This window comes from Chiloscyllium plagiosum, chromosome 12 (genome assembly GCF_004010195.1).
Source record: "Chiloscyllium plagiosum isolate BGI_BamShark_2017 chromosome 12, ASM401019v2, whole genome shotgun sequence".
Lineage (NCBI taxonomy): Eukaryota > Metazoa > Chordata > Chondrichthyes > Orectolobiformes > Hemiscylliidae > Chiloscyllium > Chiloscyllium plagiosum.
Window position 1 is genome coordinate 19,973,302 of NC_057721.1, and position 17,660 is coordinate 19,990,961.

General features: G+C 39.0%; 1 protein-coding gene across 1 annotated transcript in view; it reads right to left on the reverse strand.

Annotated features, from left to right (window-relative positions):
* Positions 1–1,414: 1,414 nt before the first annotated feature.
* LOC122555036 (uroplakin-1b-like) overlaps positions 1,415–17,660 on the reverse strand; it is a 22,175-nt gene continuing 5,929 nt past the window's right edge. Inside the window, exons 2-8 of the mRNA XM_043700661.1 lie at positions 17,092–17,171; positions 11,938–12,138; positions 10,914–10,988; positions 9,129–9,251; positions 6,785–6,964; positions 3,906–3,989; positions 1,415–2,429 (exon numbers count right to left, since the gene is read on the reverse strand). Coding sequence (XP_043556596.1) covers positions 2,379–2,429; positions 3,906–3,989; positions 6,785–6,964; positions 9,129–9,251; positions 10,914–10,988; positions 11,938–12,138; positions 17,092–17,160 — 783 coding nt within the window. The 5' untranslated portion in view covers positions 17,161–17,171 and the 3' untranslated portion in view covers positions 1,415–2,378. The remainder of the gene's footprint in view (positions 2,430–3,905; positions 3,990–6,784; positions 6,965–9,128; positions 9,252–10,913; positions 10,989–11,937; positions 12,139–17,091; positions 17,172–17,660) is intronic.

Genomic DNA, 17,660 nt, shown 5'->3' on the forward strand with positions numbered 1-17,660 from the left:
TTATAGAGGTTTATAATATCATGAGGGGCATGGATAGGGCAAATAATCAAGGTCTGTTCCCCAGGGAGGAGAGTCCAGAACTGGAGAAGACAGGTTTAGGGTGAGAGGAGAAAGATTTAAAAAAGGGACCTAAGTGACAACTTTTTTTTTACACAGAAGACGGTGCCTGATTGGAATAAGCTGCCAGAGGAAGTAGTGCAAGCTGGTACAATTACAACATTTAAAAGGCATTGGGATGGGTACATGAATAGGAAAGGTATGAGGGATATGAGCCAAATTTTGGCAAATGGCACTAGATCAGTTTAGGATATCTAGTCGGCATGCACAAGTTGGACCAAAGAGTCTGTTTCTGTGCTGTACTATGTGCTATGATTCTAATTATAGACCAGACAAAGACTTATTTTTAAGAAAGAGATTCAAGCTATCTCTAGCATTCTCTACCAGCACTGGGAGATACAATCAGCAATCGTTGCACATCAAATGTTTACACTTAGTACAAAGTCCTTTCTCAAAGTAATTGATTTTGCTTCAATTCCCATGTTACAAGCCCTAGAAACCTACTATTCCAAGAGTTCTAGGACCTTCATTTGCACCTTTCCAAAATGCTACTTGGAACACTTTGGATCTTGAGGCACTGAGACAAGTGAAACCTTTGCAGTCCAAATTCCTGGTCAATGGAGACAGCAGAGCAAGATCTATGTTTGCTCCTATCTTCAGGATGAGCACTTTAATTTGCAGAAACCTGACAGTCAAGTACTAACAATCCAGCACACCTAGCAATCAAACTGCAAAGTGATTCTTCGAATTTCAGGTCTGTGTATCTCCACCAGATGATAGTTTTCCAGATAAATGAATTTGGATAAAGAAACAAATGCATAACATGTGGAAAAATGTGATTAGAGTCTGGAAATCATTGCCCAAAAGTGTGGTGAAGGCAGGTTCAATCATAACATCTAAAGAGGGAGTTAGATGATTATTGAATATAAACAATGTGCAAGGGACTGGACAAAGGTAGGAGATTGTTACCAAGTCTTAACACTTATCTGGAGAGCCAGTGTTAACATGATGGGCTGAATGGCTTCCTTCTGCACAGTATCAATTGTAATTATAGAATAGAACATGTACAGTATGGAAGCAGGCCATTCAGCCCATCGAGGGCTACGCACCAATCCTCCGAAGAGCATTCCATCTGCTCCTCTCCCCCACCTATCCCTGCATTTCCCCACAGCCAATCCACCTAATCTGCATATCTTTAGACTTCAGTGAAGATGTCATCATTCGTTCATGTTCGAGTGATTTTCCAAGAGACCAGAGACATTATCCTCCTGGATGATCATGATCTATTCAAGAATTCTGGAGCTCAACTTGATTCACCTTTCTTGTAATGTTTAATTTAAGCAACTGCACATTAACCTTCAGGGCAATAATTTATTTTTAAAAATTAAATGATTTGTACACTATAAACCCATAATGTACATTATATATTACATGTTTAATATTCAGTTTACAGAAGAGGTGGAAAATATACCAAATTCATCACCTTCACTTATAGTTACTTTCCTACAAAATTTGTTTTCAGGTGTTTCTACATTGATAACCCCAATGTCACAAAAAGTAACAGTCAACAGTACAATTTTACTTGTTTACGTTACACTAGTAACTAACCACTGCATGCAAATCATTTCATTATTCAAGAAGACATTGATGATAATTTAATTACTTTAAACATGTAGGTTTAAATTTTAAGGTTGCAAGAGTGAGAGGCTTAGACACTTAAGGTTTTTCTTTTGCTGTGCCATGACTAAAGGGATTGTGTTTCTTTCTAATCTATCCCCTTGTAGGAAGCCAGTTTAACGGACTAATCTGCCCTCAAGTTACAAACTGTGGAACAGAATCCTAACCATCTGTATAGCTAGGAGTAGCTGAACTATCGTTTAAAGTTGAACATTGGTTCATCTATTCTCACCAACTCAGAGTATTTAATCCTCGCCAAGAGCTAAGAACTTCGTGAGGCAAATAGAAACCAATTCCCACTAGCAGTTATAGTTTATGGTGAAGCTAATATCACAACATTGTTACTGGGTTGAAGTTCAGGCAGATGTACAGAAGTTTTCTGAATCTTGGCCTATTTTCATCATCCGATAAAATTAAGAGTACTTTAAAAATGCAGAAACAACAACTATGTCTATTATATAAGATCTTCCCCACGTCAGCAAGTGGAAGGTGCAAGAGGAAATCTAAGGGACTGAATATAAACAGAACAGATTACAACTCCCAATACTTCACAGGTTCAGACTAAGAGTCCTCAGTATTGCCATACAAGGTGGGAAGGTTGCAAACAGATTTGATTTCAAGTCCATGTTTGAAGTCCAATGCCATTAATTGTTCAGTATTGCATAGAAGTACATTGATCCAGCAAGGACAAAGAACTGAAACAAGAAGAAAACAAAATATTCACTTATGCTATAAAGTCTATCTTATGTTATCCATATAGAAATAGTCAAAACACATTTTTCACTATCATTGCAACTTCTGCTGTTAGGATGAAAATAATATTGCAATAATAACCATGCTGGTTGAGCAATAAATATTGGCTAATACAAGAGGGAAGCAAAGGATTCTCTCTTGTGTAAGAGCCATTTTATCTCATACAGTGTAGGTGGAACCTGTTTCACATCTAATCCAAAAGACAACTATTCCAATTACTGCACTGAAATGTCAGGCTGGAGTGTTTGTCCTCTGGACTAAGCCAATCATGTATCTATAAGTTATGTTCTATCTTCTCTACCCAATCCATGACTCACTTCAAAAAGCATTCATTATTTCTCCAAAGAATCTGTGTATGATTAAAATATCAATTTCAAATTAAATTTAGTGCATCATAGACTCTGTACTACAATAATGGATGAATATAAAGGGAGTCTGTTTTCTGCAGATGATACATTGACTGGAGCTTCTTCAGTTAATAGCACAAAGACAGAGAAACATCAATGAACAAAAAAAAATCTCATGTTTTAAGTACATGTGCCATTTCAACTCGATATGTGCTGAAACAACTCCAACTGTAGTACAGGCTTTAGTCTATGGAATGCTTATGCTCTATCCCAGACAACAGTGGATATAATTGATTCAAGACGATAGGGTTTGTCTTAAAGTCAACAAATCAAAAGAATTATGGGACTGACAAAGAGTGATGTTGAGGCCACAAGCAGCTCAGTCATGATCTTATTGAATGGCAGGGTTAAATCCACCTTGCAATTCTTATGTTCACCTAAGCACACTCAGATGATGAGGGTAAATGCAATCTATCAGTCTTAACAGGAATTCAGTAACTCATACTGCAAAACGTATTCACTGAAGTTAAAGTAGGGGTGAGTGCTGACAGCCTCCATGCCACAGTTCAATGTTGGCATGAACTTACTAGGTATCATGTGAATGTTCATTTAGGAAACATTATTAGCAATTGATTGCACCAAATGGAGCAACAATCTAGTCTAGTGGAAAGGAGGAGAGAAGCAGACAAAACAATTCTGCTATATTTTAAAAAGCTCATATCAAGGCCAAATGAAGCCATTGGCTGCTTTTATTTAAAAATCCAGCATCAAGTTACAAAATCAAATAATATGACATTCAATGCTCAGATCTACTTGATGAGACCAAGGGGTATTCACTCAAGTTATTCAGATGATTAATCAGCAACTTTGATTTACATGACAGCCTGCAAGGCCTACCACACCATGATAATTAACCTATATGCATGGTAACAATTTTTTGTTAAAAAAAACATTGTGCACAAAATTTGAAGGAAACATAGCATAGGGCATTACTGTATGATCAATGTATTGTAGGATAATGCATTGACAAGCAAAATAATGCTCATGGAAAAAAAAAAGAAAGAGACTTACAGTCCAACAAAGGATAGCAAATCCAAACCATGCTACACCCCAAGCATGTCTGTTCAGAGGGCCAGAAATAAATTCAAAGCATCCCTGCAAAAATATAAGAGAGCAATCAGAAATTATAGTTACACCAATTTAAAAAATATACTAATAAATTCTTCAAGTTTCCTTGGGATAAGGAACTGCATGAAATTAGACTGAATACGATGAGCACAACGTGGTGGATTGTGTACAGCATGGAACAACATGATTAAGGGGACTTATTGTTTATCTGATGGGGCAACACAGTGGCTCAGTGGTTAACACTGCTGCTATAGTGCCAGAGACCAGGGTTCAATTCCAGCTTTGGGTACCTGTCTGTGTGGAGTTTGCACATTCTCCCAGTGTCTGCATGGGTCCACTCTGTAGGGATTCTATGATTCTACAGGACTGACATAACTAACAGAGAAGACACCATTACAGAATGAGTATGTGAAGAAAGAGACCCTAAAGACTAAACTAGAGAACAGTGTTTGAGAGTTTGTGTAGAAAAAGGACTGCTCCAGTAAACAAGGAGATGAACGCCCTTTCTTAGCAATAAAAAAAAGGTCCACATAATCTCAAGCACCCACAGCCAGACTAGTATATTTCAGACTGGTATCTCAGCGTACAGATTACGTATTGACTTGGAAAGCAGAAGATAATGCAGTTGGTACTGCAATAGGACTTGTTGTTTATCAAATACAGAGAAGATTTGTAGCTCAGGTTGAGGTTTGCAATGTAGATTTGCTCACTGAGCTGGAAGGTTCATTTCCAAAAGTTTCATTACCCTACTAGGTAACACCTTCAGTGGGCCTCAGGTGAAGCACTGCTAAAATTCCTGCTTCTATTTATATGTTTGGGTTTCTTTGGGTTGGTGATGTCATTTCCTGTGGTGATGTCACTTCCTGTTCCTTTTCTCAGGGGGTGATAGATGGGGTCTAACTTGATGTGTTTGTTGATAGAGTTCTGGTTGGAATGCCACGCTTTTAGGAATTCTCGTAAGACAAGCCAAACAATGACATGCACAAGAATTTTGGATTTGCCAATGTTTCTTCTGTTTACAGAGCAGCCAGCACTTTGAAAGCATGATCACAGGTTCTCATTTTTAATGGGAGTCAACTTGTAAGGTATTGTCACCCAGCATACTATAGTGGGCATGCAACCACCCACTAGCAAAGTCAAAAACTGATTATGATTTATGTATAGAACAGCTACAACTTATGTCCATCAATACAACTTGTTCATTTTTACATTTCAGAAAGAGGACACTTCAATCAAGTTCAAGCTAATTTTCAATTTTTTGTATCTGTGTGGTACACTTTTCTCCTCACCATCTGTGGGTCTTGGTTGGCCTTTTGCTATCTTTTCAAGATGTGGTTTGGTTGCTAACCTTTTTAAGTGTAGAGGTTAGCCAGAGGAGCCAGTAATCAAAATGGCTGTCACACAAATCCCTCTTGCACATGGTTTCATGTCTCCTGTTATTAATCGTTAAATATTCCCTCCCCAACCCCTGTGTGAATGATTACTATAAATTTCTCACAACTCCCTTAACATGTTCCCAATCAGTTCAGGCAGAGCCAATGAAGGTGTTTGAGCATTTCCAGCTAAAAGAAAATACGCAAAAGGGCACCACTAATGGAATTGGACAGAATATATTGCAACCAATTAGGATTTGATTCTTTCAATTGCACAACTTGTATCCAACACTAGTTTAAGGCACCAAACTGTACAGATCTTGTGATCCTGCTTCATACATAGGCTGGATTGGTGAGTAAGGAAGTTTTAGCCAGACCAAGAGTATGACTCAACAAGAGTTCACATGATGTGCTTGCCCTCCTCTGAGGTGAGTAAATGTAGACTAGTGGGGCTTGCATTATCTTGGGCAAGTATCAAAGTTCAACTTTCATATAGACTTCCTAATTATCTGAAGCACTAATTAAAGTCTGTGTAAATCCACCATTTAAGTAGTTACTTGCTCATCTTTTATGGAGAAAGAAATTATGATCCAAAATTTTCAAAAATTCTATACCACAGGTAATTAGCTCTTAAAAAGTACATGATTTGGAGGAGCCAGTGTTGGACTTGGGTGGACAAAGTTAAAAATAACACAACACCACGTTATAGCCCAACAGGTTTATTTGGAAGCACTAGCTTTTGGAGCCGTGCTCCTTCATCAAGCAGTTAAGAAGCAGTGCTTCGAAAGCTAATGCATCCAAATAAACCTGTTGGATTATAACCTTATGTTGTGTGATTATTAACTTAAAAAGTATGTTTGCTTTCCTCTAAAGAGAAGTGTCATTGTGAACCCTAACTTATTTTCTTGTTGGTAACCTCATAACCTTAGACTCCCACGATCAAACAGCTGTCTTACTCAGCCTGGAATATATTGTTCAGCAGGTGGATGTCAGTGCATCAGCACACCAAATCAGGATTAACAGGACCTCAGTGACCATGCAGCCTACAGATAATATTGACTCAGCCTCCACTATTCGCAGGGGAAAAGGTGACCAAATCCTAATGATCCTCAAGAAATTTCACCTTATCCCCATGTTGAATGGAGATCGCTTCTAAAACTGTCTGTTCATTTTCAGCATCCCTCTCGTCAAGTTCCTCAGAATTTTTTGTTTCAAGTGAATGATCACCTCTCATTCTTCCAAGTGAAATGGGCACAAGCCCAACCTGCTCAATCTTTCCTCAAAACAATTGCTTTGTCCCAGAAAGCAGCCTGGTGAACCCTCCCTCAACAGTTTCCATTCTATGTACCCGTTAAAGGTTCAAAATGTAATTCATTACTCCAGGTGCAGTGCCACCAATACCTAGTACAGTTGTAACAAGGAACGTGAATAATCCAAGCTTCACATTACCTGATTATGAACAAAGCCACGAACACCAAGTTTGCAACCATTCACATTTCGAAATTGGTCAACAAAGTCGGTTGTACAGCATTCTCGTGGCCAGGGGAAATCGGAATCCAAATGGGTTGATCTGAATGCAGAGTTGAACTCAATCCAATCCTGGGGTCCTCTTACACCACAGCAGTTATTCTGCAAGAAAAAAGAACAACTTCATCTACAAAGGTGCGACATACTGTCTCTTCAAGGTCTGCATACTGTAAAACCAATGCAACTTCCAGCTGTGGAACAGACTAAGTGAATGCCTTTTTGGCCAGCCATCTTCAAACAATTGGGTAGAGAGGCCTTTTTTCTCACTCAAATGAGCTACTCTATTAACTGTTTAGATGTTATAAGGAAGAGATTTCATGGTACTGTGCAGTGATGGTTTTTATTTTATTATGATTTCTTCCAAACTAGGCAAAAAGAAGTCTCAATGAATATTAGAAATACAGCAACACTGAAAGTATACATCTCAAACAACAAACCACAATTGTTAAGATACATAGACCAGAAAAAACAAAATGGTGGAAGAGTGAGGGCGAGGACAGGATCACATATAGACAGAACAGAGTTGACCCACAAAAGAGAATCTTTCATCTCACCTAACACAAAAGAAATGCAAGTGCTGAAGATCTGAAACAAAAGCAGAAATTGTTGGAGAAACTCAGCAGGTCTGGAAGCATCTATGGGGAGAAAGCAAAGTTAACATTTCCAGTCCAGTGACTCTTTATCAGAATGGTTATTGGAATTGAAACATTGATTCTGCTTTCTCCCCATAGATGCTGTTGAGTTTAATCAGCAATATGTTTTCCCCATCTCCTCGGTCATTTCCAACTAAGGTACCAAGAAAGCAGGTGTACACTAATATATGGTACAGTTTCCATGCTAATTTAAAAAAAAAATTGTCACTTTTCTTAATCTCAGTAGTTAAGCTTCTTAACAGCCTAAAATAAAAAATAGGCTGTGTATTGGGTGAAGCATTAAGATTTATTCCTCATGTTCTTCACTCAAAATTCCACTTCTGAAGGAATCTGAAATGCTAATAATTCTTTAGGTTTCTCACCCCCACAGGATGAAAATGATCCCAAATGCACTTATTACATCTAAATATCACTCACTAGCCTAACGCTTCAGTGTATCTGTAGAGATAGGGTTTAAAAAGATCACTCAGCATTATAAATGAAATGAGCACAAGCAGGTGACTCAATCTTTCCTCATAGGAAATCCTTGACTCAGAAATCAGCCTAGTTACCCCTCTCAATAGCATTTACGATATATAGTTGATACTCTGGGAAACACGGAGATGCAACTGGTCTCAGTACTTTGCTAGGAGGTTGGAATCTTTATGCTGCTCTATAATCTGATTGTGTATCCAGCTTATTAATAAACTGTTGCTGAACAGGAAGCTAGAAGGCTGGGCTGAGCTAGTAAGAATGCAAATTAGAACAATACACAAGCTCCCTCTCTTCTTAGAATCATAGAATTTGACAGCCATTTGGCCCATTGTGTATGCACTGCATCCCAAAAAAAATGCTACCAATTAGTCCCATTCTCCAGCCCTATCTCTGTTGCCCTCTAAAGTTATTTTCAAGTATATATCCAGCTCTTTTTGAAGTGGAATCCACTTCCTTCATTCCCCCAGCAGCATATTCCAAATCCTAACAACACCCTCAGCAAAGAAGTTTCTCCTCATCTCACTCTTGGCTCGCTTGCTGACAATTGTGACCCCTAGTTACTGAAATGAGTCGAAAAGTGTGGCACTAGAAAAGCACAACAGGTCAGGCAGCATCAGAGGAGCAGGAGAGTCGACATTTCGGGCATAAGCCTTCATCAGGACTCCTCGGATGCTGCCTGATCTGTTATGCTTTTGCAGCGCCACACATTTTGACTCTGATCTCCAGCATCTACATTCCTCACTTTCTCCTAGCTACTGAAATACCAACTAATGGAAACAGAATATCCTTCATTACCATCTCTGAATTGTTTATAAAATTTGAAGACCTCAATAAGGTCATCTCAGCTACAAGGAGAATGACCAAACTTTTCTAATTTTACCTTGTATCTAAAATTCCTCATTCCTGGTATAATTTTAGCAAATTTCCTTGGCAGTCATCAGGGGTTTGACATCCTTCCTTAAATAATGTGTCCAGAACCTGAACTCAATACTCCAAAAGTAGTCTGACTAATGATTTGTAGAGGTGAAGCAGCACTTCCTTGCTTTTATTCTTTACACTTCTATTTATAAAACCCTGAGCCTTGTTAACAACCATTTCAACTTGTCTGGCTACCTTCAAAGAATTCTTGTCTTACTTACTTCAGTCATGACGCGATTCCAAGAACGGGTGAGCTCCGTGTACTTTGTGAACTGATCATCATTCTGCCAATTTCGGTTATCATATAACTGGAGCATTTGCTTGAGGAAAAAGCTTGGAGCCAGCTGAAAAATAATATTTGGAAAGATGCTGAAAAAAGTGTAGAAACTATTTGAAATCTAGGAAAAATTACAACCGAGAGAGATTTCCAAAAAAAATGACCATATTTTTAGTGAAGAAAACTAAAGAATAATAGGATCTCATACCTCAACAAACAGGTTTACAATTAAGAAGAAGTTATTGTACCCAAATTCAGAGTTGGAGGAAAATGTTCCGAAGTGCCACCTATTTGCTTTCCCCTCCAAAGCTGACGGATCTCATGTATTTTAAACAATCCGTAAGTTCTTTACACTGTTTCCCTTTGGCCAGAATGCAAGTTGAATTTCAAGATTTAGTCTAAAAATCAACCCGGTAAAAAAAAATGAAGCCTTTTAAAAAACAGTGTCTTTTAAAAGGAATGTGACAAACTTGTAGACTTTGGACTGACACTCATTGCACACTTTTCCTATAAAGGAAGATGACTCAGGATTACAAGCCATGTTAGAGGAAATATTAGACAGACCAGACTTAGATTTGTTGACATTTAGTAAAATGAGATATATCTTACTGAAATCATAAATATCTTAAGGTGCCCTGACAGGTTTGATGCTGAAAGAATGCTCCCTTTACAAAACCCATTTAAGACAGTGGTTTATCCTCCTGAGAAACATGAGTAACTGGAACTCTCCTCTAATGAGGAGTGGAAGCAGGTTCATTGGGGTAGGCATCTCCCCGTGGGCAGGTTTGCATCTGTAAAAACTTGGGCAACATTCTTGATACCTACCCACCCCACATTGTCAGGGCAGGGGTGGCCTCATAGGCCTGCACACCCATGCGCCAACTGAGGCTTTGAAAAGCTTGATAAAGATCCCTCAAAAGGCCTTTACCACCAGTCTTATTCCCAGCAGAGGGAGATCAGAGCCACTTGTACAGCCTACCAGATTTCAATGAACACTCTGGTAATTGGTAGACTGTTTCCTGTGGTGAGGCTGGGACTGACAGCAGCTAGCTATGAAAGGAACCTCACCCCCAACACAAAATCTGACCCTTTGCAAAACCTTGGAATGAGCAAAAAGCAGGTTTCAATTAAATGATTGATAACAACCTCATTTTGCAAACGAAAAAAATATATAATGTTCGAACTTGAGTTGGATTGCAAGGTCACAGTCATGGGCTTGTATTGTGTGTTTGTGTCAAACAATCCAGTTCAGTCACAATTCCCTGTCAGATACCATCAACTGAAGTTTCAGTTCATTTACATTTTGATCTGAACTTAATGAATATTCAAAGCTTCTGGGCACCAGAAAATCCAGGAGAAATACTTCAATTTTATAGGTTACAACACTTCTACAAACTCAATTCACCAGGTTATTCAGACCTGCAATTGTATTCAAAATAAGGAAGCAGTACTGCCAGACTGTTATCAAATGGCAAAATGCAGAATGAAACCTCCTTAAACCATTATTTTACAGCACCAGAGTTTATTTATGCACCTTATCATTGTTTTACCTTTCCAACTTCCAAGATGGTAAATTTGATTAAAACTTATGTTAAATAAAAATTATGTACTGAGATTGATCAATCACCATTCTAGGCAGGACTTCCATTCATTATAGGAGAATGGATTTGACCAAATTATACAGAGATTTTAATTTTTATGTTTGATCATGAGGAAAGAAGTTACTTACAAAGTCCCTGTGCGTTGCAGCTGTGATGCATGAAGCAACTTCAAAGATGTAAACAATTAGCATCAAAATAATGTACTGAAAGAGAACACCAAAAAAAAGTTACTAACTAATATAGACCTTAAACTAGAAATAAGATAATCCCTGCAGATTTCTTCATCAAGAGGAACACGATTCAGATTAGCAAATGGTAAATTTCCAGGGGCACGATTAATTGCAACTTTTAATTCCTTCATGGACAGTGGTGCAATACTACATTCAAGTAGGCAGTCTGGGACTTCAATTCCATAACTAGATGGATGTGCAGCTTTCTTTACTGTTTCATAGGATTGCCTGCAAATGGAGCAATTTGCATAGGCCTTTTCAGAGGGCAATTAAGAGCCAATCACGTTGCTGTGGTCTGGAGTCAAATATAGGTAGGTCAAGACAAGGAGGGCAGATTTCCTTCCCTAAAAGGAAAGGACATTACTGAACCAGGCTGTAAAAACAATCTGATCCTAATGGTCATCATTACTAAGACTCTTATAAATCCTGATTTTATTCATTAATTTAGATTTCATTGGCTTTTGTGGTCAAATGTGAACACGTAGTATTAGCCCAGGCATCTGGATTAGTAATCTCCTAACCTGACATTTCAGTTAAAATATGCTTTTGAGTATCAAAACAGTCATATTTCAAATACAATTATTCTTTATATTGAAAGATTTATCCCACACTTAAACTGAAATATTTAGTCAGTATATACTGGCAATTTATTATGCATAACAGTATTGTTCACTAAACACTATTGGTAAGCGAAATATTTTACAAATTCCAAAATGACTGTTGTTTCAGCAGCAGTCCATGTAAAACCTTTCAACTGGGATGTAAAAAGGTTCCATGCCAGATCCAAGTTCAGATCAATACAATGTTTATAGCGTTATGTCAGGTTATTGCTAATCATGTATTGGACCAGGCAAATGCACTAATCGAAAGCAAATGACAAATTGAGATAAAATAACATCTATCAGACAGAATTCAAACTTACTGTTAGGATAACATTCTTGGCTGATTTCATGATTCCAAATATACCAACTATGCTCAGTACAAACAGGCAGAAGCCAACAAAAAGTCCAATCCAAGCTGCAGCAAAAACGTCAGTGTTGTTAGCTGCTGCAAGTAGAGGCCAGAGGTCATTTTGATCCGAAACATGGAAAATACATTCAGCCGTCAATGCAATGCCGCACAGCTGCAAAGAGAAACCGAGAGTTAACAGACAATCTTTAAACACTTGAGCCTACAGATGTATTTCACCATACTCCTGCACTCAATACTCTGACCAATAAAGGAAAGCATACCAAATGCCTTCTTCACTATCCTTTCTACCTGCGACTCCACTTTCAAAGAGCTATGAACCTGCACTCCAAAGTCTTTGTTCAGCAACACTCCCTAGGACCTTACCATTAAGTGTATAAGTCCTGCTCAGATTCGTTTACGCAAAATGCAGCACCTCGCATTTATCTGAATTAAACTCAACCTGCCACTTCTCAGCCCTTTGGCCCATCTGGTCCAGATCCTGTTGTAATCTGAGGTAACTCTCTTTGCTGTCCACTACACCTCCAATTTTGGAGTCATCTGCAAACTTACTAACTGTACCTCTTATGCTGGCATCCAAATCATTTATATAAATGACAAAAAGTAGAGGGCCCAGCACCGATCCTTGTGACACTCCACTGGTCACAGGCCTCCAGTCTGAAAAACAACCCTCCATCACCACCCTCTGTCTTCTACCTTTGAGCCAGTTCTGTATTCAAATAGCTAGTTCTCCCCGTATTCCATGAGATCTAACCTTGCTAATCAGTCTCCCATGGGGAACCTTGTTGAACGCCTTACTGAAGTCCATATAGATCACATCTACTGCTCTGTCCTCAATCTTCTTTATTACTTCTTCAAAATACTCAATCAAGTTTGTGAGACATGATTTCCCACGCACAAAGCCATGTTGACTATCCCGAATCAATCCATGCCTTTCCACATACATGTACATCCTGTCCCTCAGGATTCCCTCCAACAACTTGCCCATCACCAAGTTCAGGCTCACCGGTCTATAGTTCCCTGGCTTGTCTTTACCGCCCTTCTTAAACAGTGGCACTACGTTTGCCAACCTCCAGTCTTCCGGCACCTCACCTGTGACTATTGATGATATAAATATCTCAGCAAGAGGCCCAGCAATCACTTCTCTAGCTTCCCACAGAGTTCTCGGGTACACCTGATCAGGTCCTGGGGATTTATCTACCTTTAACCGTTTGAAGACATCCAGCACTTCCTCCTCTGTAATCTGGACATTTTGCAAAATGTCACCATCTATTTCCCTACAGTCTATATTTCCATATCCTTTTCCACAGCAAATACTGATGCAAAATATTCACTTAGTAGTCAGAGTCTCAAAAGGAAAAGGGCAATCATAAATTAATGATCTGTATAAGTTGCTAAATATCATAGACACAAATAAAGCTTTTAATATTTCAAACACTAAAACACAAACTATTCTGCAAATATAGATAATGGTTATCATTTTGTCCTTCCACACATTATATAGAGTGTAAAATGAATCCAGCCACACCCAACCATTAATTTGGCAATGTTGGAACCACCCTAATGAGAACGCACCCATAGCTTCAGCTTCAATATCAATCATGCAAGTCTTATTTGGAATGAAATAGACTGCCAGATAAAGGAAACACAAAAATCATTAAATTTTACATAATAGGAATTAGGCATTAGTGAAGTCTTAGTTCAAATGGCCTTGATTTTTATGTCCTCTTTGTCTACAGGAGTAGTGCCAGAAGACTGGAGGATAGCAAATGTGGTTCCCTTGTTCAAAAAGGGGAGTAGGGATAACCCTAGTAACTATAGGCCGGTGAGTCTCACTTCTGTTGTGGGCAAAGTCTTAGAGAAAATTGTAAGGGATAGGATTTATGCACATCTGGATAGGAATAATGTGATCAAGGAAAAGACATTTGATTAAGTGCAAGTATAAGGGAAGGTTTGGGAAAATATGATCCAAGCACATGCAAGTGGGACTGGCTTAGATTGAGATTATCATCCGCATGGACTGTATGGGCCGATAGGTCTGTTTACAAACACTCAGTGTAACTCTCTGACTCCAAGTGTGTTTGTATGTCCAAGCATGTATCTGCGCATTTCTGTCCGCACTTGTCTATTTGTGTGCGTTTATATGTATATCTGTGTGCCCCTCTGTGTGTATCTATCTCTCTGCACATGTTATGTGTCTATTTCTCTGAGTGTGTGTGTGTCTGTGTGCCTGTGACTGTCTGTGTGTTTGTGTGTGTGTGTGTGTGTTTGTTGATGATGCTGTGAGCTGCTGCCCTCCCTCTGTCCCTCGTAAACTGAATCTCTGATGATTTTTACCCTCCACTCCAAGCTGTACAGTGCTGGGGGGAGACGAGCAGAGACTGACAGCAAAATAAAGCTCAGCAGGTCTGGCAGCATCTGTGGACAGAAATGAAAGTTAACGTTTTAGGTCGAGTGACCCTTCCTCAGAACTCGTGTCAGGTGGATATTACATCACTGTAAGCACCATAGTGACTGCCAGACTCGTCCCACGCAGACACACACAGATATACACACACACACTGATACAGAGATTTAGAGAAACTCATTAATACGCAGAAACTAATACAGACATGGAATGTCTGTCGGTATTTCTCTTGCTCCAGGGTGACCTTGTCAGCATTTCACTTGCTTTGTCTGGTGGGTGTCAGTATTTAAGTCTGTCCTCAGGGAGTGTGTGAATAGTGCACTTCCTCACAATAGTGAGTGAATCGGTATTTCTGTGTGGTGTGTGACTGTAGGACAATTTCAAAATATGCAGATACTAAACCTGGAAGAATTATAATGTTTGTGATGGACAGTGTGGAACTCCAACAGGACAGTGACACATTGGTGTAGTTTTCAGGTTTATGGCAGATGAGGATTAATGCAGAGCAGTGTGAGGTGATGCACTTCGGTAGGAAGGACATTGAAATACAGTATAAAACAGGCTGTAAGGTTAGCAGTGGTGGACTCTCCCTCTTTATGGGCATTTAAGCGGGCATTGGATAGGTATATGGAGGATAGTGGGTTAGTATAGGTTAGGTGGGCTTGGATTGGCGCAACATCGAGGGCCAAAGGGCCTGTACTGCGCTGTATTCTTCTATGTTCTATGTTCTATAAATGGTCAGGTCAGCTAATTGTTTGTCTCGTTAGGCATTTTCTTTATTTCCTGTTTTTGTTCAAGATTTATTATGCCCTCTGGTCCTATTTTCCCTCATGAGGTTTACTTTCTCAAGCCCCCTTAGGAATCGAATGTGTTTTAATGAGAACATCTCTCATTCTTCTAAATTCCAATAAGTAATGTCCCAATCTGTTCAATCTTTACTCAGAAGACAATCCCTCCACTAGGACATCCTAGTGAACCTTCTCTGAACTGGTTCCAATGAATGATATCCTTAAATAAGGAGACCAAAATTGCTCATAGTACTCCAAATGTAGTCTCACCAGCACTTTGTACAGTTGTCATAAGATTTCCCTACTCTTATACTCCAAACCTCTTGAAATAAGGGCCAACATTCCATTAGATTCCCTGCTGCACCTGCTTGCTAGCTTTCTGTCTTTCATACACAAGTTCATTTGTTGCTTTCTGCAGTTTTTCTCTAATTAAATAAATAGTCTTCTGTTTCTTTTGTTCTCACTTCCAAAGTGAACAACTTCAGATTTTCCCACATTATGTTCTATTTGCCAAGCTTTTGCCCACTTCCTTAACATATCAATAATCGTTCTATAAACTGTCTGTATCTCTTTCAGAAACTACCTTTCCATCTATTTTTGTGTCATTTGCAAATTTGGCCACATACATTCACTTCTTGCCTCCAAATCATCAATATATATTGTATACTGTTGTGGTCCCAGCACTGATGCCTCACTGGTCATAGGGTACACCAACCTGAAAAAACAACCCCGTAGCCCCACTCACTGTTTCCTGCCCATTAGCTAATTTGCTATCCATGCCAATTCTTACATTGACAGCTGCTATAGAAAAGATGTTGCTAACCAGAAAGGGTCCAGAAAAGATTTACAAGGATATTGCCAGGATTGGAGGGTTTGAGCTATAGGGAGAGGCCAAATCAGGAGGGGTTTCTTTTCCCCTCTGGAGTGTTGGAGGCTGAGGGGTGACCTTATAGAGGTTTATAAAATCTTGAGGAGCATGGATAGAATGACTAACCAAACTCTTTTTTCCTGGGTAGGGGAGTCCAAAACTAGAGGGCGTAGGTTTAAGGGGAGAGGGGAAAGATTTGAACAGGATTGGAGGGGCAACTTTTTTCACAGGAGCATGGCGCATGTATGGAATGAGCTGCCAGAGGAAGTGGTGGAGGCTGGTACAACTACAACATTTAAAAGGCATCTGGATAGGTACATGAATAAGAAGAGTTTTGAGGGATATGGGCCAAATGCTGGCAAATGGGACAAGATCAGTTTAGGGTATCTGGTCAGCGTGGATGAGTTGGACCAAAGGGTCTGTTTCTGAGCTGGATGATTATGTACAGAGAGGTTCAAACAAAAAAAAACACTTCTTGTAAATATAAATGGAAGAAAGGAAGTTAAGGATCCAGTATAAACTACCTGGCCAAGATGAGAAGGAAGTGATTCGAAGAGTTTGTATGCACTGAAGGAGGAAGTGCAGACAAATTGCACACTCGAAATTGCTTTTAAGCAAAATTGGGTTTACTTCTAATGCCAGTTCATGGAGAAAACAATGTTGATTAGATTGTAGTATAATGCAAAGGGAGGTAATAAACTGGGTCACTTAAAAAGTGCAGTGCAACTCATTGGGCACAATGCCTGCACACTTAATTTTAAAATTCTGGTACTACGGGAACCTTTGCTACTTGCAAACATAGAACTGACTATCTTCAGGAAATTGTATGTAGATAGTTGAAAAGACACAAATATTCCAACAATTCTATTTACTACTAAATAACTAGAAATGTGAAATCACACTGAAAGGTCTAAAATGTAAAAAAAATTGTAAACTCTACTAAGAATTATTTTCCTACAAAATGGTAATAAACCTCACTTCTAGCAATTCTCATCAATAACAGCAACATGAACACAATTCATTAACAGTTTGGCAAATACATACCATGATGACAACATTTCCAAAAATAAGCAATCCCTGGAAAACCCTCACTCCAGAGCTAGTGTTAGCCATTTTCTGATCACCTAAAATAATAAGCAGAAAAAACATTTGATATTAAAATTCCTTTGAACCTGGCAAATACAAACTACCAGACTACTGTTGAAATTGAATCTTGGAAAGAAAGAATGTTGTACTGCGTTATAGTTTCAGAATGCACCCTATAATGTGAGGTCTTGCACTTTGGAAAAAAGAATACAAGCATGGACTACTTTCTAAACAGTGAGAAAATTTGTAAAGCCAGAGTACAGAGGGATCTGGGAGTGCTAGTTGAGGATTCTCTAAAGGTAAACATGCAGGTTGAGTCCATGATTAAGAAAGCGAATGCAATGTTGTCAATTATCTCAAGAGGGTTGGAATATAAAAGCACTGTTGTGCTACTCAGACTTTATAAAGCTCTGGTTAGGCCCCATTTGGAGTACTGTGTCCAGTTTTGGTCCCCACACCTCAGGAAGGACATACTGGCACTGGAACGTGTCCAGCGGAGATTCACACCGATGATCCCTGGAATGGTA